Source organism: Lissotriton helveticus, chromosome 4_1 (assembly GCF_964261635.1).
Source record: "Lissotriton helveticus chromosome 4_1, aLisHel1.1, whole genome shotgun sequence".
NCBI classification, from domain to species: domain Eukaryota; kingdom Metazoa; phylum Chordata; class Amphibia; order Caudata; family Salamandridae; genus Lissotriton; species Lissotriton helveticus.
Genome location: NC_136063.1, coordinates 184091170 through 184111112, shown reverse-complemented (window position 1 = coordinate 184111112; position 19943 = coordinate 184091170). Strand labels below are relative to the sequence as shown.

General features: G+C 44.5%; 1 protein-coding gene across 1 annotated transcript in view; it reads left to right on the top strand.

Moving 5' to 3' along the window:
• The window catches only part of ADGRB1 (adhesion G protein-coupled receptor B1), a 447807-nt gene that overhangs the window by 346498 nt on the left and 81366 nt on the right, over positions 1-19943 (top strand). Inside the window, exon 21 of the mRNA XM_078686666.1 lies at positions 16305-16408. Coding sequence (XP_078542792.1) covers positions 16305-16408 — 104 coding nt within the window. The remainder of the gene's footprint in view (positions 1-16304; positions 16409-19943) is intronic.

Sequence of the window (19943 nt, the reverse complement as noted above, 5' to 3'; positions counted from 1 at the left end):
CTCCTTGCTGCTTTCGGCAGTTATACTGCTTATTTGCTATTGTTGGTAGATTTGAACCAAAAAGCCAATTTCCTGTTTACCACAGTTGCTGCTTAGCCTCAAGCCATGTACTTGCCACAATGTGGAAGTCCTTCCCCTTAGTGTTGGTGATGTTGATGGTGCCGGAGTCAGTCTCTCTTCATCTACTTCAAGCTTGTCACCTGTACCTTGAATTATCTTCCTTTTTCCATAAGTATTTTCTTTGGATGCTAGGCAGAAGAGGCTCATGGCATATGATGACCCGATGCATATTAGTCGCAAAAGCTTATAATATTGGCCAATATACACATCCTTACAATGCAGAAACTGTCTCCCCCTTGGACTGTCTGTTCCTCTCCCAGTCTCCTTGCTGTCTCGCTGCCCTCAAATCTCATAGCATCGTTTCCTGTTGAGGTCTTAATGCCACCTGCACCTCACATTTCAGCATCATCGTCTTGAAACCTACCACTACCGTTTGCTCTTCGAAAAGGCCCAAAAATTAGGTCTGCAAATCTTTGATTGTTTTCAGTTGTCACACGTATAAATCTGACACTGCACCTAGGTTTTGCCGTGTACTGCTTCGCTATCTTGGCCTATCGTCCAAACATGGTTAGCAACCCAAGGTACCATTTTTGTGAGTTGTCTTTGCTGTTAAAGGCGCTATGCCAAGCAATAATTCAAGCTCTCCGGAAGTCTCGCTGACTGCTTCAGCACCACATTGGCTGCCAGTGACATTAGTAATCTCTCCAGTTTCGAGATGTTCTGCTGTGTCCAATTTGAGTCTGTCTATTGCCTTCCTCCACCTTCCTCCTTATCTCACTAACTCAACTCTGTCTGATCCTTTTGTTGATCCCTTGGCTTTATTTTGAATTTGTTCGCTTTTGGCATTGGTTTAGACCTGAGCATTTGGTGCAGCTGTCCGTCAAACTCTTGGTCTATCCGACCTACTTTCAGTCTTGCAGACCTTCAGATTTACTCCCATATAGTAGCATTTACCCACTGAGCGTAAACCTTCCTCCAGCGACCTGAGGGAGTACAGGCCATCGACAATAAGTCATTTGATGGACCTCCTTTTTAGACTGGGCAGTCCGATGGCCATCTTTTACAGTCTATCACCGCCAGGAATATTTTGGTAGAGAGGGACAGTAAATATGCCAACATGACTCCACATCATGGCAGAAAGATTCATGTAGTTGGGGACAAAATCACCAATGACAGACACACACACAACTTTTAGATCGCTCTGTATGAACTGCCACAACAGTAGTTTATGCAAGCCTTTGGAGGTCACTGCCGGCGCAGCGGTGAACTCTAAATTTGGTAGGCAGAGTAAAGACTTGGTGGTCATCGAAAAGTCCACCGCCAACCTGACTGCCTGTACTCCACCCGCCAAATTTGAAATCAGGCTCTAAGTGTGACTACCATCAATAAACCACTGTATCTGTTCTTCATCCCAGTTTGAGGTGGTCCGTATTAAATATTCATATTTTTTGTGCTACTCAGGATACAGTTGTAGGGCTAGGTAAGGGCTGTTTCAACAGATTCGGCGGTCCTAAGTACATTTTGGGATCACATTCTCAAAATTATAAGCATAAAGTTATTATCATGTTTTTAGTGGTTTGAATGTCTGGAGCTTGTTTTTAAAATAGTTATTTCTAGGCATTACAGAGTAGATATTATGTTTTCAACCCCCGTTTATATAGCGTATCTGAAGCACGAGAGAGAGAGAGAGTCAAAAAGGGATTGGAAAATATAATAGAGTGGAAGAGACAAGATATGGGGTATGAGTGATAAAAGATGAGAGCAAGAAATCAAAAGATAGATGCTGAGAGTTAGAGAAATAAAGAAAGTGCGAGGCAGATGACTAGAGACAAGAAGATACACAGAGAAGAATTGATAAGGCACAAAAAGACCAAGGGGCAGAAGGAGAGGCTGGAAACAGGACAAGAAACGGGGGCTGGAGTGGGAGGGAGAGCTAGATAGATAGATGGGAGAAAGACACATTTGAGAGCTTCACTGACTACATGGCATTTACTCGAGCTTGTTCCTAGGTCCTCGCAAATTTGACAGAGCTCTTTCCTAGGGCTGTGTGATCTCGTTCTGTTTGTGATGTATCTAGAGTCAAAGCGCAAGGATACCCTTTGGGTGACAGTTCGTGCTATAAAAATATGTCTTACATTACATTACATTACAAAGGTGCCCAGCACAATGAAACAAAGCAGTCCACTTTTATTTCTGCTTTGAGTTCTAAAGTATATTTACGAAATAAATCTTTTTTCACAATTATATGCATGCCGCCTTTAGACAGCACATTTCTACTTTTGATTACCCTTACTTTTTTATGTTTGTTGCAAATGTTGAAAAACACAGACCTGTTTGTTTGCTAGTACTTATTGGTCTCTCATAATTTTGTTTTTCTTGTCTAGCTATCCTTATTACTTTCTCTCTCTTCCTCTCTCTCTTTTGCCCCCATCCATTTCCCCCCATACTTTAGCTCTCTCCTCCCCTCTCCGTCTTCCTCTCTCTGTCTCTCTCTGAATGCACAACTTTCTATTTTTCTTTCTCTTCCTGTTTATCTCCCTCTCCCACTCTCTTTCTCTCAGTGCACCTCAGTGTATATGTGGCCGATTCACAAACCGCCCACACTCGTGGCAGGGGCCCGCACTCGTGGCAGGACCTTCGCAATGGGTAGCTGCAGTACGGAAGTCCTGCCTTGAGTGCGGGGCTCTTGCCACAACTGTAGGGTCTCCGTCACGAGTGCAGGACGCCTGCCACTACTGGGGGGTCTCCATTGTGAGTGCAGGACTCCTGCCACAACTGGGGGGGTCTCCATCACAAATGTTGGACCCCCGCCACTACTGTTGAGCCTCTGCCACAAGTGTGGGACCCCCGCCACAACTGTGGGGTCTCCATCGCGAGTGTGGGACCCTGCCACTACTGTGGAGCTTCTGCCACGAGTGCGGGACCCCCATCTCAACTGGGGGTTCTCCATCATGAGTGCAGGACCCCCCCACAACTGGGGGGTCTCCATCACGAGTGCAGGACCTCCGCCACTACTGTGGAGCCTCCGCCACAAGTGTGGGACCCCCGCCACAACTGTGGGGTCTCCATCGCGAGTGTGGGACCCCGCCACTACTGTGGAGGTTCTGCCACGAGTGCGGGACCCCCGCCTCAACTGGGGGTTCTCCATCGCGAGTGGGGACCCCCACCACAACTAGGGGGTCCCCATTGCGAGTGCAGGACCACCGCCACTATCGTGGAGCCTCTGCCACGAGTGCAGGACCCCCGCCACCACAGTGGGGTCTCTGCCTCCAGTGTGGATTCCCGCCACAACGGTGGGGTCTCCATCACGAGTGCAGAGAAGCCCTTTGTGAATCACGTCCTGTGTCTTCTTATTCTCAAAGGCATCTCCGGCAGGTGGGAATAGAGATATTAGTAGCACAGGAAAGGGCCATAAATACAGAGCGGACACGTGAAAACATTCATCAGCTGCACTCCCGCCTGTTCGAAGTCTCTCAGCGTGCTATAAACTTGCTTGATATAAGACCTAACTTCCAACCTACAGCAGAGGATTTCTATTCACATAAAGCAATAGTTACAGGTCATATGGCTCGATATGGCTTGTGACTATTTCTGGCAGAAAATAACCACAATAAATGTTATGTCCTTCTCTTTGTAAATTGCAGGAGCTCATAGGCGCATATGTCATGCCCCTGTATCCGTGCATGTGGCCTGCCCGCGAGGTTGTCCGAGAGTAATCAAGCATTAATTCCTGCACCCACTCGCCACCATGTTTAGTGACATTGGGCTTATCACCCTGTCTGCCCATGAATCATTCTCCATGATCTGGTCTTCATGAAAAGTGTACTTGTGAAGGTGGGAACTAGACTGTAGGACTGGAGCAGAGACACTTGTTTGATGCAAAATGGGGGTGTGCACATAAAGTGTAAGTAAAGCACATTGAGTCCTGAGAGCTCCTCACTTCTGTTTCATGCTCATTTTCGAGCAACAAGCCTGGGTACCTAGAGAAGGGAGTGGAGGAAGAGATAGGACCCAACAATCCGTACCCTAGTTCTTCTTGCCTTCCAGCTATCCCTTCCAGCAGGGTTTTAAATCAATCAATCAAACAATATTTATAGAGCGCTGCTAATCACCCGTGAAAGTATCCAGGCGCTGAGAGCCATGCTGCTCGGGTGGAGTCAGTTGAACAGCCAAGTCTTGAATCCCTTCCTTAATTTCTGAAGAGAGGGTGGGGTCCGGGATTGAAGGGGGAGGCTGTTCCAGGGCTTGGCGGCGAGGTAGGAGAAGGAGTGTCCTCCATTGTTGTTTCGGTGGATGCGGGCGTGTGTCCCTGGTGGAGGGAGGTGGAATGCAGGTGTCTGGAGAGTTGTTGAAAATTTAGGCGGTGGTTGATGTAAGCTGGTACTTGATTGTGCAGGGCTTTTTGGGCTGGGTCAGCATCTTAAATTGACATCTCTTGTGGACAGTAGCCAGTGGTGTTTCTTGAGGTGTGGAGTGGTATGGGTCTGTTCTGGGATGTTCAGTCTGGCCTCTGTATTCTTTATTGTCTGTAGTTTCTTCAGGAGGTGAGTGGTGGTTTCTCCATTGAGCGCGTTGCCATGATCCAAATGGCTAGTGATGAGGGCTTGAGTGACAGTGCATCTGGTGCTGACTGGAAGCCATCTGAAGCCATTTGAAGATCTTTCAGAGCATGCGAAGAGTGAGGAAGCAGGTGAAGTGGGATGAAAACATTGGGGCTGGGTGGTCTTTATAAGGGACAAACCCTAAGTAGCAAAACTAGGAACCTTTTCCCAGACGTGTGACCTACGTAAATGTGGCTTAAAACATGCAGTCTAAAATCCTGTGCGTCCCATAGTGTGCTTCCCAACCAGTTTTTGGGTGCCTCTCTTTGACCTGTCCTCTATTGCATCTAGACATATCACACAGTAATGGACATGCACCTATCAGACCAATGAGTAACAGCAATGGCTTTGTTGTGAATAATTAGAACTGAAACTATTTCAATTCTGAAAATATGAGACTGTACATTAAACACCACAAAGGGCTTTGGAAGGAATAGTGGGGTTCGAAGTATCTCAACCACTCCTGTTCTTCCCTTCACGCCAATTTGTTTTGCTGTCTTTCACTCTGTTAGTTTCTTACGCCTTCATTCCCCCACATGAAATCATCCATCTGAACCTCATCTCTTTCCTCATCAGCACCCTCTTGTCACTCTCCTACATGTTCGTCCTTGAATCCCCTTCACCTCAGCACAAGCATTGGCATAGCCAATAGATCTCGCCTTTGGGATCTTATAAGTATTTAGATATGCAGCACAATATCCTTGGTGCAACAACATTAACTGTTGCATGGTTAAACACTTATAAAATCCCAAAGGCGAGACCTATTGGCTTTGCCAAGGCTTTTTTTTTGTTGCTTTTGCAGTGGAGGGATCATATTGCTATTGCCATTCGTATAACCTCATGGAGCTGGAGAGCCAGAAATTGGGGAGGGAGGGGAGGTGGAAAATAAATGACACCACTGGAAAAGGGGATAAAAAAAATAAGGACGCAGTTGCTGTAAAGGGTTGGGGATAATGCATGACGGAAGAGTGCGTGATACCAGAGCAGGATATGTACGTGAGAGGCAGAGAGAGTGAAAGAGGGTTTAGCGAGAAGTGTGCATGTGTGACAGGGAGAAAGGTATGGTTAGAGAAGAATGGGGCAGGAGAAAAGGAATATGAGAGGGAGTAGGGAACAGAGGGCGGTTTTGAGTTTGTGAGGATGAGACTAGAGCAGAATGGACGAAAGAGAGAGCTGGGTTGAGTTGTTGCATAGAGGGAGAGGAAAGAGTGAGGAGTTGTTTGGGAGAGTGGTCCGCATTCTGGGCCACAGATTTAAATCAAATATTTTGGGGACAGATATAAAAGGTCAGAGGTACACAGGGCAGGAGCCAGAGGGAGACATAGGGAGTGAGAGCAAAATAAGAAGAGAAGTAGGGGGAGGGGTGAATGGAGAGATGGTGCGAGAGCTCAAACCAAGTAAACACCTGAATGTATAGCGCTGCCAGGCACTTTAAAAGAAAGAAGATGGCCGGTGCTGCATGAGGGCAGGGTAGCGAGATGAAACCCCTCCAGCAATCTTCGTGAAGAATACTGTATTACCTCTTTTAGAAGTCTTGTCCGTGTCAGCTGTGTCAAATAACAACAAGCATTGGCAAATCATGAGTGAAGCTTGCCTAGAAGGAGTGACCTTGTGAGGAGGAGTTAAGAGAGAAGAATAGGAGAGGAGGGAGCAGCGGTCAGATGTGGCGACTGCCCCCCCAAATCACCCTTCTCATACAACTCTGATGCTTGTCGATTTCCCCCAAAAGTTATTTTTGCAAATTTGCTGTCCAGTCTGGAGCCATTGGCTTGCTAGAGATCGTTTGCACAGGTTTGATGGTGTGAAAAAACAATGTAAAGTTAGGTCCTACCAGTGAGGTATTTTGGAGCTCTGGTTGGTGTCTTAAAGGGATTTCTTTACACATACATCCATTGATAACAAAAAAACATTTATAAAAATCAAATTGTACAGATTGCATGCTACAGTGTGATGTGTGCACTACCTTTGTCTTCAGTCAAAACTCAGCGTGGTGGTAGAACACTACTGTATTACAGGACAGTATGCGCTATTGATAGGTCTGTGCATCACCTTTCTACAAAAGAAGCAATTTAATTAGTGATCACTATGTGCTGACAATAGGTGTGCCCATCACCGCTGTTAAAGCCACAACTTTGTGAACTGATAGTACAGATTGCCAGTCCCAGCAGTTTGAAAAGACCACAACAACGAACAATGAAGGAAGAAGCTATGCTGGCAAAATGATTAAAAGTCAAGCGAAAGCTGAGCGGATCAGCACAATAAACATCCCTTGCAGCTATATCCCCTGCAACTTGGAACTTTCTCATTAAGCTGGCCATTACGCTCTTGAAGTGTACAGTGCCCGAAGTCCCACAATAAAATGGCCGCTAAAACCTCATAAACTGTGTGTTCTGTATCGCATTCCAAGCCTGGGAACGTAAAGACACAGATAGTGAAAACACTCTTCCAAAATGGTGCAAGTAAAACACTAGAGCCGGAGCAGGTATATTGTGCGAGCACGATGACACCCCCCCCCCGCAAGCGTTTAGCAAGTGAGTACACTAAGGTGAAAATACTAACTCGTCATCAAAAATCTATGCGCAGAGACCACATCCTTTCTGGCCCACATGCCTTCCAACCAAACATGCTGTAGTCTTTTGGGTTGGAGAGCCGTACATGAAATTAAATTGGTGCACCTTCGTTATAAACCCACATGGCACCTAATTAGTATGGACCTCACCGCTGACACCAGGAAGGTGTAAATATCGCTGCAGTCCTCCTGGATCAGGATAGAAGGCTCTAAATATGAGGCAATGGAGGTGATAGGCTTCAAGGCTAAAGAAGTAAAGGTGACTGCGGGACTGCACGCAATGAAAATGGATCCGCACAACCCGAAAACGGCCGTGAAAGAATGAAAGTGAAACTGTACGGACAAAAAATGCGCACAGGTGAGCACATCCCTACGCTAAAGTAAACTAAGATGGTGTCGGGCTGTCCACATGCGCGTCAATTTTTTGTCCGTTAGCGATGGCGAGAGCAGCCATCTGTGTCCATCTGGACGCGCGTGCATTCAGCTTTGGCTGAATTGATCGCAAAAGGCCCTGGCATGGCGAGGGCAGCGCATACACGCTGCTAACCCCAGGCGAGACCTAATGAATGTGTTCTAGTTTAACGTAACTGGTGCTCATGTAAAGCACTCTGATACCTTTGGGACGAGTTTGTGCTATGTAAAATTGCAAAAATGGATGCTTCTTTACAGCATGCACTCTAGGTTTCTGAGTGATTTAATGGAGTGAATGGGTTTTCATTATGGTTCGCAACTGAAAGGCCCACAGCTGAAGCTGAAAGCAGTGTGAGCTTCTCAGAGTGCTTGTCACTGAATCATATATGTGTACAGACTACTTTAACGTCAAGGTCTAGGCCTCTGAAGAGAGCACACAGCGATGGTCACAAACGTGCAAGTTGCAATGTGGAAGTGTGTGAAGTAGGGATGTACAGCTGTTGAAATATTGACAGCACCGAATGAAAATAGCATGCTGTGTTTACAGGTGAGGAGAGAGAGTGAGTGTGTGTGGGAGAAGGGGCTTTGCGAAAAGAAGGGGAGGCAGGAAAGTACATGCAGAAGGACAATGAAAAAACAGTGAAGATTAAGGAAAAGATGTGCGAGATGCAGATGAAGTATTTCAGGAAGATGTGGAGAGAAAAAACGCACAAGAGTGTCACTGATAATTAGAACATTGGAATGTTGGAAACTCCATTGAAAACAATAGAAGCCCGGAGCTTCAACATTACAGCATTACAATGTTTGTTCACAGCTGTTGCTGTGAACAAACGGCCTTGTGGAGCCCCAGGCTCCTTGATGCCTTTGTTTTACAATTAGAACATTCTGCCCTCTAGGTGCGAAGTGTTCTAATAGCCTTAGAGCCCTCAGTAGCGGGCTCTACCGGTCTTTAAAGGCCCGCTCCCTTGTTACAGTTGGAGAAGGACTTAAAAGCCGGTAGAGCCCGCTATGGTGGGCTCTAAAGCTATAGTAAACTCTTTTATATTGTTGCAGGATGCACTCCACAATTTTAATTTTGCCTTTGAGCGTTTGTGCAAAGATTGGGGTGCATCCCGCCACAATATGAAAATATTAACATTTCTTCCCACCGACAGGTTGCACCCCATGAAAGTTTTAATTAAAAGCACCAACATACATTGAGGATTTAGTAGCATACTTGCAACTACAAACATTTGTGATTCATTGATTGTTGGTGTGGTCGCACGGCACACAAGTGGCTAGCGCTTTATTCATACCTCAGCTCATCTCACTTTCAGTGCATTTTACTTCCCAATTGAGCATTTGTCAATAGCACACTGTAACACTTATGGTCATTCGTCGCATATTTTCTGCAAAATGGATAGTTTCAAGTAAGCATTACCAAGTGACTTCTCCACAGTATCCCAGTTGAATCAATTGTTTACGGCGACAGCTGGATATTTTTTCTGCTTGACATTAGAGCACCATGAGCTCCGGGGGTTCATAGTATTTTGTTTGTTTTCTTTCGAGCACGGGTTCAGTTTGGGGCCATTGAAAGAGATTGGTTCACCTGATTCTCCTTACAGAGCAGGCATTGGAGGAGCTGTACATTAGCTATCAGATTCAGGATTCTTTTCTTACTTCAATAAGATATGGTCATCTTAAATTTAACACTTTGTAAGTGGATTGCATTATACTTCTGTAGTTTTCCACATTTACTGGGGTCTCTCTGTGGTGTTTCACCTTGCAGTATAATCAGTAGAATCCAGCATACAAGTTCATCATTGTTTGGCCAGGGGCTTTGACAGCACATGAACATAGTTTTAAAATGCAGTTTCTCTTCTAGTTTGTTGATTCCATCACGTGATGAGATTATTTGGATTCATACCTCGTTTCATGCTAACCTTGGGCACACATTATGGGGGGGTTATGCATGCGTTGATCTATAATTTATACGTCACACAAGCTTGACTTGATTCAATTGTGATTTTTGCTAGGTAAACACCACGTACTTGGTGTGCTGACAGGATTTGTTTCATCCTTTTGTATTATAGTTATCCCTGAAGAAGGGAATCTTCCCGAAATGCATTGGGTATCCGTTAGAATGGATGAAAGTTACATTGTCATATGTTGTAGAAATATGCTTGAAGCGACTGTGCACGCTTTCTTTGCACTACTATATGCGAATAAAACATGGAAGATCTTGAAATCCTCATTTTGTTTGGATTATTATCGAAGACTTTGACAAAACTATGATAAAAATGTAAAAAAAAAATCTAAAATATTTAAAGAATGATGAAAATGATGGATGAGGTTGTTACAGCTGTGCATCCTGAGACTGAGGCACCATTGGGGCACCGGCTTTTTGATCAGATTTCACAGATGAGACACAGTAAAGTAGTGTGTAGGAGAGAACAGGCGTGTTTCAGAGACTCCCATCTACAGACCTTAGTAATGTTTCATTGACAATCTCGGTTTCAGAACTGAAACATCTTTACTTCTAACCACGCACAACATTACATTGTTGTTTCAGATGTTTCTGATACTGCGAACAAGCATTAGCAAAGCAAGTGGATCTGGCTTGTTGTAGGCCAATGTTGGATGATATCACATAAAATTCACAGGCATGCCCCCAAATACTATCCAGATGACTCTGTGTGAAGCACAGAATTGTAGTTTACATGTTTTAAGAGACACCCCTAATCTGATAGGCCACGCCTGTCCCTTGGGCACGTCCATTTGAGAGTTTCCCCACTTTTTCCATGACACCTAATGCACTGAGAAGAGCCCTTGCAGCAAAATAATGCAGAGCAAGGCAGTGAGACAAAAATGACATAGGACTCGCATATCTATAACTACGACACAGCACCACAGTTCAAACCGTACCACAAATCACTCACGGATGGGTTTGGTGGAAGGTTGCAAGACCAACTACCCTTGTGAGATAAACAGCAGCCTGTGATCAGCAGTTTGCATATTTGGACATCAACAATGTAAGGGGTGGTGGAAATGAGAATGTGGCACTATACTAAAAAAAGTAAATATTGGTAAGGCCTTATAAAGACAGACAACAGACTTCTAGCCATCTTGGAAATCCTTGCACAGCGCACCAATGGAAACTTGAGCAGCGCCCACTTTTCACTCACTCTTCATGTGTTCACAATAGGCCACCGTCATATAGAGCTGCCTTTAGTCATTTCACGTTTCTTGACCAGGATTCTTCAAAGTCGGTCTTGGAGGGCCGGATCCATGTCAGATGTTTAGCATATCCACATTTAGATAAATGTGGTTATTTTAGTAATCTGGCATGTTTCTGGCCCTCCAGGACCGATTTTGAAAACCCTGTTCTTGACCGATGCAGTCTGGCAAACTGCCCTTTCTCGGCCCATTCCTGCAAGTACACAAGTGAAGACCGTTTCATGTATAGAGTGGACGTTTCTTGGCTGGTGCTCAGATTTCTAGCTCCTGTTGTAGGGTGAAGGCATCAAGGGTGGTACTTTGAGCTGACTGCCCTATTTGTAATTTTGCCAACGCTCACTGTTTTCCTGGCACCCTTGTTTCAGTGTGATAACTGGAATGTATTTTGGCTTATTTTATGGAATTATGCATCTCGTTACCATGCAAGCACACGTATACGCACACGTCCCCCCAAAAAACCTTTAAGCATTTAAATGAAGAGAAAATAACTAATTGCATTTCATGTCACTGTCACTGACTCTTCCCCAGCCCTCCAGCCTTGTATAAAAGCTCACAGTTTCCCTACAGGCTGGGGCTACCTTCTCCTTCACTGCACTGACAGATCATCCCGTTCCTTTAGCCGGTCCACAATTGCATTAATTTAGAACCAAAGTGGGAAAAGATAACCGCATCGTCTTTAATGCAGAGACAGCCTTCAAAACAAGGATAAATAAAGATGAATTATTCAGGAGCGGCCATGTTTCCTCCAAGTGCTTCGTTGTCATTCGGCGTGGCTTCAAGTGGATGTGGCTGCTATCACCTGGGCAGAGGGTGGCTTCTAAAAGCTCTTTCAGGCCTGACTGAGTTTTTAACAACATCATGCATGCCATTTTAGAAGAGAAAGCGGGAGAATAAACAAAAAGAATCTGGAGAATGAACCGCCCCATTGCTTTCTATTGAGGGCAAAGCCTTAAGGGTATATATTGTCATGTATGAGACTTGCAAGTGTGCTGTTGCAAGGTCAGATATCAGAAAAGCAAATATATATATTTTTTGCTTGTCAGTAGGACGGAGAAAGCGCTATAGCAAGCAGAGAGCGTGTGACACAAATGTGGTGCACTGGCCTCCGGGAGCAAGTTACAGGCAGTGCTTGCTTACACCTGAGTCACACAAGACCAGTCCATGTCGGCAGAAGCCCGTCGAAGAATCAGGTTTTTGCATGCAGGAATCAGAAGGCGGGTGACTAGCCCTGAAATCGGTAGTCTCACGCCTGAATCGGGAGTTTTGGCATTTGTGCAACATGTACCATGTTAGCGGAACTGATCGGTACCTCTTAATTTAAATTGTGCTCTTAACTTCATGGCAGTTCAGCAGGGAGGGGTAAACGTGCAGTATTGCACAACTGAAGCAATATGAGACGCTTCTGCCTGCGTGGGCCTCACAAGAGGACAATGAAGAAATATAGGTGTTATCACCAAGATAGAGGTGCGTAATTGTCAGAGCACTATAGTTCCTACATATTTGGAGGCTAGGTTTAGGCGCCACAAAAGCACTTTGTTTTATTGCTTAAACATCGTGACTCAGTGCTGTGTGGTGGTTGTATTACAGAAAGTGCCCCAGTGGCGCAACAGGCATTAGCACCCTTTTCTTGCACCCCACGCTTTTAATTATTATAGAGAGGGCCACAGCTTGGTCTGTGCTATGGACCACGTTCGTGTTAAGTGTGCGGTGACACAATCCTGGAGGCGGGGGAGTGGATGGATGGGGTGACATAATCTGCATGGTGTGGGCCCAGAGGCAAAGAGCCTGTCAAGAGGCACACTGACTGTGCGCCACATAGTGGTAGCTCACAGTCTGCCCCTTGAGAGTGCCCCAGGCAGGGTTCTGATTGGTCAGAGAAACCCACGAGGTATCCCCACACAGTCACTCATTGCATCTGCATGCAGTTTTTTTTACCACCACATTAAAATGGAGGCTGGACCACCACTTGCATTTAAACTTGAACCAGCACTTTAAAGAATTGGTCTGCCTTTCAATAATGCAGTGTTCACAGTGCAGGCGTGAACTTGCATCTGGATACTGAGCAGTTCATTCTCTTCAGTAGGGTGCCCTGTTCTGGTCTGCCCTTGGCACTCCCAGTTAAAGGTGTGGTGGGCACAGACTGCTGCAGTGATCACTTTGCTTAGTACTGCTGCCACAGGTCTTCTTTGTAAACAAATGTGAGGCGCCCTTGTGCCACCATGGTCAGATCTGCTTTGGAAACTCCCACAGTAGCTACTACCCAATGTAAGCCATATTGGTCAACCTACTGATTTTTCATCAGACAAGAATGTCTGGGAGTTTGTGCACTTGATTTAGCTCAGCAGAGCAGGGAGGGGTGATGGTGCTGCATTGTGCACAGTGCTTTAAACGATCTGATGTATGTACATCTACGCCCTAAGGATGTATTGCTACGTCTTGGATCCTTCCTAGATTCAGACCAATCCTTGTGTGCATTCTGCCCTTCTGTAACAACTTACTTCCATATTATTCTAGGCTGATACAGTCTTTTTAGTAGCAGAAGGGCACTGAAAGCAGTGCAAGTTTAAGCACATCTATCATGTGTAAGTGGTGAACGTAGAACCTCCTCGAAGCCCTTTGGTGCCAGACACTTCTTTGGTAAGGATGTGGGACCTATTGTGAAGATGCTGGGAGCTGTTTTCCCGAGATCCGTCAAAGAGGGAATCTGATATCACACAGTGGCGTAACACTGGCCCCTGCAACCCCTGCGGTGCGGGGTGGCCCCCAAGCTCCAGGGGGCCCCTCTCAGCATAACACCGGTCGGGGAGCTCCTGATTAAGCCTGGAGGGGGCCCATTCACGTACCTTGCAGGGAGCCCCCCTCAAGTTTCGTTACGCCACTGATAACACAGGAGATGCTGTTGGGTCGCCAAAACCCGTCACCGTGGTGTTCCACCTGAATATCAAGTAGTAAATATCACTGGGCCAAATTAACCGGGGATAACTATCGAGAACCAAAATATCGTGACGGTAAGTGCATATAGCTGAGTATAGGTTTACGGTACTTAACTCCACATATATGAACCCTGATGATGTATATATTGTCAAGGTACATACACTACATATATACCCCTCCTCATGTCTTGCTCTATCCTCCAATGTAGCTCCATGAATCTACCTATATTTCTTTAGGAATTAACTTCCTACTGTTAATCATCGTCTTCTCACCAAAAAGGCAAGCACAGTGTGAGCCTGCGAAATGCACAACAACAAATGAGTCGGCATCTAGAATGTCACCGGAGTGAGTGGTCATTGGTCATACACCAAAAACCACAGGGATTGACAGATAGCTTATAAAATAGATACCCTGGTTAGTGAAGCGAGAGAAGCAACTCACTGATGATCATTCACTTTAATGCACTTTTCCCCCAAAGTTTTATGTAAAAAAAAAAAATTTAACTGAAAGGCTAAATAAAAGGATTGGAAAAGCTGTATCATAACAAAACTTCAGGAAAACATTGATAATAGTAACATTAAACATATTATTAGAAAGGTAAAATCCACTAAGATTGTCCAGTATGATTATATTTGCCCCAAGACCCACAAAGCGGCATAGATGTCGAACATTTTACTGAGCAGGAGATGACTGTAAGTGACACCCACTCACACTAACAATGACACACAAGCTAACACACACTTTACACGCTTTACATATAAACCTATAGCTTGTTCCTTATGTAATTGTTCGCCTTGTCCATTTTGTGTTTGTGACTCCCCTAGAGCATAACAGCTTTACTTGTGTCCCTCCTCTTTACTTGTGTCCTTTCATTGCTCACTTTTAGAGAACTACTTTTTTCTTTTTGCTTAAGCATTCCATGAGAGTGCAATTTTTTTCTAGCTGTCTCCTTTCTACACTGCTCTCCCCCATGCTCCATGTTGCTCTCTCATATCTTTGTGCTTCTCACTCGTCCCACGTTCCATGTTGCTCTCTGTCACCCACGTGCTTCTCTCACTTGGCTCTGTGGTGCTTTTGCGCCTGTACTTCTCCCTTTGCCTGTGTTGTTCTCTTACTTGTGTGTGTCTCCCCCTACCCTCCCTGTTAGTTCCTTCCTTGTGTGCTTTCTCCTCTCTACCTGATACCTCAACCCACTCATCAATTACCCTCAACTGCATGCCTGTTTTTTTTTTTAAATTATTTTACTTTTTATTAAACTTTTTGGAGAACCAGGGAGCAAATTGCTGCCAGCTCTTTCACTTTTTAAATAAAAGCACTTTCACGCAACTTGATTATTTTTAAATTTTTGTATCGATCCATCACAGATCGGTACATAAAACAAAATGGCGCCAACAAAATGATGAAGTTTCTGGCAGCCATGTCAAGGTGCCTTTTTAGTCTCCCTTTTTGTTCATGCTGCACAGCATCGGCATGTACAGCATGAGAAAAGGCATTGGCAGATCCATTAGGTATCAAAGGTGAGCCAATGGTTGTTATTTTATTTTTGTCTTGACTTAAATAAACACTATTTATTGTGCCTGCAATTTGGGTCCCCAATTAGTGGGTGATTTGTTTTACACCTCCTTTTTAAAGTTGCTGTTATAAAGTGTATAAGTGACATTGTTACTTTGTGGCTGTCTGCAATTTGATCCTTATTAATTCTTTCCTCTTTCACAAATAGTAATAATCATAATAATAATAAAATGTGTGGTGTCACTGAATGGTTTGCTATTTAACATATTAGTAAAACAGTCATTAGTGAATGTTTTTTAGATTTCTAATTTTTTTTCTGCAAGCCTACGGTGGCACATGTGTAGTTTGCAACATATTTCTTTTTGTAGCTTGTACTTGCAATAAAAATATAAATACCTGTTGTACCAGCTTGCCAAGGCCAGACCTTTTGACTTTGCCAGTGCTTGTTTAATATTTTGAGCTAAACGGTCAACAGCACTGAAACTAATCTACTGTTCACGCAGTGCAGAGCACTCTGGGGTCCACATGTTTCCAAGCCTGTAGTATCTCAAAAAAGGCAAAACATCTGCTACATTTTCTGCTGTGCGGTATTTAGCGAATAACCTAGGTTAAGCAGGTACATCACACAATGCTTGAACGTGATGCGCTCCATGGTTTTATTGGTAGGGTGTGCTGCTGTTCTGCCTTGTGGGTATCGCTGTTGCAGTTCGTGCCAGGATAAACCCTACTGTCCTCTAACGGATTGTGCCTGGCTACATGAACACTGATTGGAAAATGTACGGCTCATCTCTCTCGCTGTGCCGCCTGCTGTTATTTCCTCATTATCCCTTGGTGGAAGTGATGGTGATGTGAAACATATTGGGTCATCCAGGAGCCGGCCCGTCCCCTCCTCCTTCCACCACAGTGCGCGAGCTAAGCTTGGTCCACGGACCTCACGTCAAAGGTGCCTTGCTGCAGGTATACAACGTAACTCCTTTCTCTTGGTTTCTTTCCACTTGCAGAATATGGAAAAGGTCCTCGTTCCGTCGGTCACTCTCATCGTGGGCTGTGGCGTCTCATCACTCACCCTCGTGCTACTCATCATCATTTACGTCTCTGTGTGGAGGTAGGAGTCTTTGCTTATTCAGCATGTATGATGAGGACTGCTTTGTTCCAGGTGACACCATCAAATGCCTTTTTTACAGACTATTTTTTAGGGACGTAAGACAAATGATGTAATTTTAGGGAGCTTCTTTTAAGGTTTGCCCGAGATAATATGAATCCAAAATAGATTCCCAGATGTGAGGACTCTGATGCAAGGTTTTGGACAAAGTGACGCCATTTTGTCTAACATGTGAAGTTCCCAGTACCGGGTTAAGTAACGGTTTTTGGACTCATTGAAGTTAGCTTGGATGGAATCTGTAGTGTACCAGGTCTGTAGATTGAAGCTTTAGATAAAGGGATGCCTTCTCCCTCACATGTATAGCTCTTTTTAGTGAGACTTCAGTATGGTGTACAGGGCCAATGACGTTGGCTGTGACTGAAACATCCCTCCATTGATTCTGATTTGAGGCTTTAGACAAAGTGACATCATTTTGCTTTTCATGTGTGGTTCCTCCTAGCATGACTGTGTTATGGTCCTTGGGCCTCCAGAATTTGGCATCGGTGAGTTAACTTGCTGTGTTTTCCAGGGGGTCATTGACGGGTTCTATGGGGTACGACTTTCTACTGCAAGAAACTCACTCATGCTGCCCAGTGTTACTGAGGTTGATGTTCCACTGTGGGAGACGTACACATTTTGCACTAAATCAATCAATCAATCAATCAGGCGTTTGTTAAGCGCGACTACTCACCGTTAAGGGCCTCAAGGCGCTGGGGGGGTGTGGGGGGTGGTTAGCAGGCTCCAGTCCATCAAGGAGGGGGTCAAAGGTCTATCAAATGACGCCCGGTAGAGTTTCGCTCATTGTGTCTCACTCTTCATTCTAGATAATGCCATTTCTCAATTACCTTTAAGATGCTTTATGACCCAAATGCACTTTAACTGAATTAAATGAATGTCTGCAACGTCTCAGTTTAGTAATAAGGTTTTATGAATTTTGCCCAACGTGAGTTTGAATATATTGCACTGTGTCTTAAACTTTATGTAAATTGTTACCATTTTTAATCTGTAATCACCGATTTGACAATTTTTTGGTATAACATGATAGCATGCTTTTATGGTTTTAAAAAAAACGAATAAAGTACTTTGACTGACTGACTGACCTTTAAGATGTCCTCTGAGGCATCCTTCACTTGGCCATCCTCCTTATCCTTACCTCAGCTAGTCTGCAGATGTCTGTTCTCCTTACATCATGCCATTTTGCAAAGGGTTGAGCCTAATTGAGCCCCTATGCTGGAGGCTCTTTCTTGTGCAGACACCAACACCATGAATGGAAAGTACCACCTTCACTACTGCTTAATTATACCCCAATGTATATACATAAGGCAACATATAGGTAACCGAGATCAAGGGTGATACACCTGATATGAGTAGCAGGATCAGTGGGATGGGCCAGGCACCCAAATGAATGTGGGGGTGGGGCAGAGTGACCTGAGAACAGAAAGGCGGCTGAGGCATGAAGCCCACCATTTGTGTCTGGAACTGCTGGGAGATATGCAGTGACCTACATTGTACTGCCTTAATTACAAGGCTGAGGGTTTTACTTTGTGCTGTGTCTAACCGGTAGCGTGTTTTGAGCATGGATTTTGTAGCACTGTGGCGAACGAGTGGCACATAACCTGGACGTTCTGGAGATGGAATCTGGTGGGAGTCTTAGTGGAACTGATGAAGGTCTATGTCTCATGCTGGAGTTAAATTACACCCTGAGATTCCTTGTGGAGTAAGAGAGGGAGTGCGGGTCAGGGAGTGAGTTAAACGGATTCTGTGAACGCTGGGCCTCTTATACGCTAGTACGTGAATGCAAAGGGAACCACGGGACAGATATAGAGTAAGATGAGTTTGGTCTTCAGCAGAGAAGCAGTGCACCTACATTACACAAAGGAACATGAATGTTTAAAATGGTTTAGTTTCAGAGAAAGCATGTCTGTTTCAGTTATAAGCAATCATGACTTCTTTTTCATATGATAAGTAGACCCTATTTATTTGGAATTTCAACCCAGAGCCAGTTGTTCAGCATTGTAACATCCTATGAAGTTTTACGCGTGGCCTCCTTGTATATTCTGCATAGTTACAACTTCTAAGGCAAACGCTGATGGTTTCATAGTGGTGGTAGCCCAGCCATATGCCCTTTTTCAGATGAACAATAAGCCAATGATAGCATGAGTTAATGCGCCTGCCCGCTGTTCAGTTCCTCGCAGAGCAGCCCATTGTGCTAGTCTAGCTTGCCCTGATGCAGGATCGAGTTCTGCTGCTGCCGCCACGCGTAGGCAAGAACACAGTATACCTTAGAAGCGCATCCAGCAAGCACGAGGTTGCAGTTGGAGAAAGCAAATGTGAACAGGAGGGGTGGCTGAACCATACTCTTACCACCTGCAATAAAAAGACATTCAAATTAACGGATTGCCTCAGTTATTCTCATAATCTTGACACAAAGCGTTTTGCAAGGACGGGTGAGTCTTGCGGAGTGATTGAGTGTAAGCAGGTTGGCGATTCATAAGACTAAGTGAAGAAGTCAGGAGAGACTAATTGGATTCTGTAACCGGCAGTGCTGAATTGATACCGGCCTCTTTACCTCCATGGCATGAGAAAAAGCACCTGAGACAGACTGCGCCTGTTTACTAGTATATCCTTGGTTTCTGCTTCTCGATGAAGGATTCCCACTCACATCCCGAGGGATTCATTGACATGCGCACAGTGCCTCTTGGTAGTATTAATTAAAAGTATTTGTTTATATAGCATATACCAAAATCTGCGTAATCACTTAGGGCCAGCTGTATTAAGGTTCTCGTTTGCATTTCATAAATAGTGACTCCGATGGAATTGCTATTTAAGAAGTATAAAGGGATATGTACTAAATTTGCGAATCCCTAATAGCGATTGCAACAGGTTAGGAATCGCTATTTGGGAATCGCAAATAGAAAATGCCATTGCATTCCCGCCTATGGGCGAAAAAGGAAATGGTTTGCATTTCCTAATAGGAAACCTCAATTTAGAAAATTCAAACCCAAAAGTGGCTTTGGATTTAAGGCCTGTCTGGAGACCCCCCGAATTTCCCAGTGCACATATGCCTTGGGGTATATGTGCGCTTCATGTCACAATACAGAAATGCATTTTTAATGTATTTTTTTTTTATTTTGTGCATGGTTACCATCAACTTGAAGTCAATGGCAATTGCATTTCCTAAATGCCCAATTCGCATTTAGGAAATGCTTTGGTACATGTCATTTTGGGAATCGCAAATGTGTTATCCATATTTGTAATTTCTAAAAATCAATTCACGATTTCTACACTGTGGAAATCGTAACTTGCGACCAGTTTTGGTCTTTTTGTAAATCTGAAAAGGCCATTTAGCATTTCTTAATGGACTGAAATAGAGATTCGGCTCGTAAAGAAATGCTAAATGGCTTCGTACATCTGGACCATAGTATCATGAACTAAAGGTAATATGTTCTCTCTACAATGGTACGTGTATTATGGACTCCAGAAAAGGCTCATTTAGTCC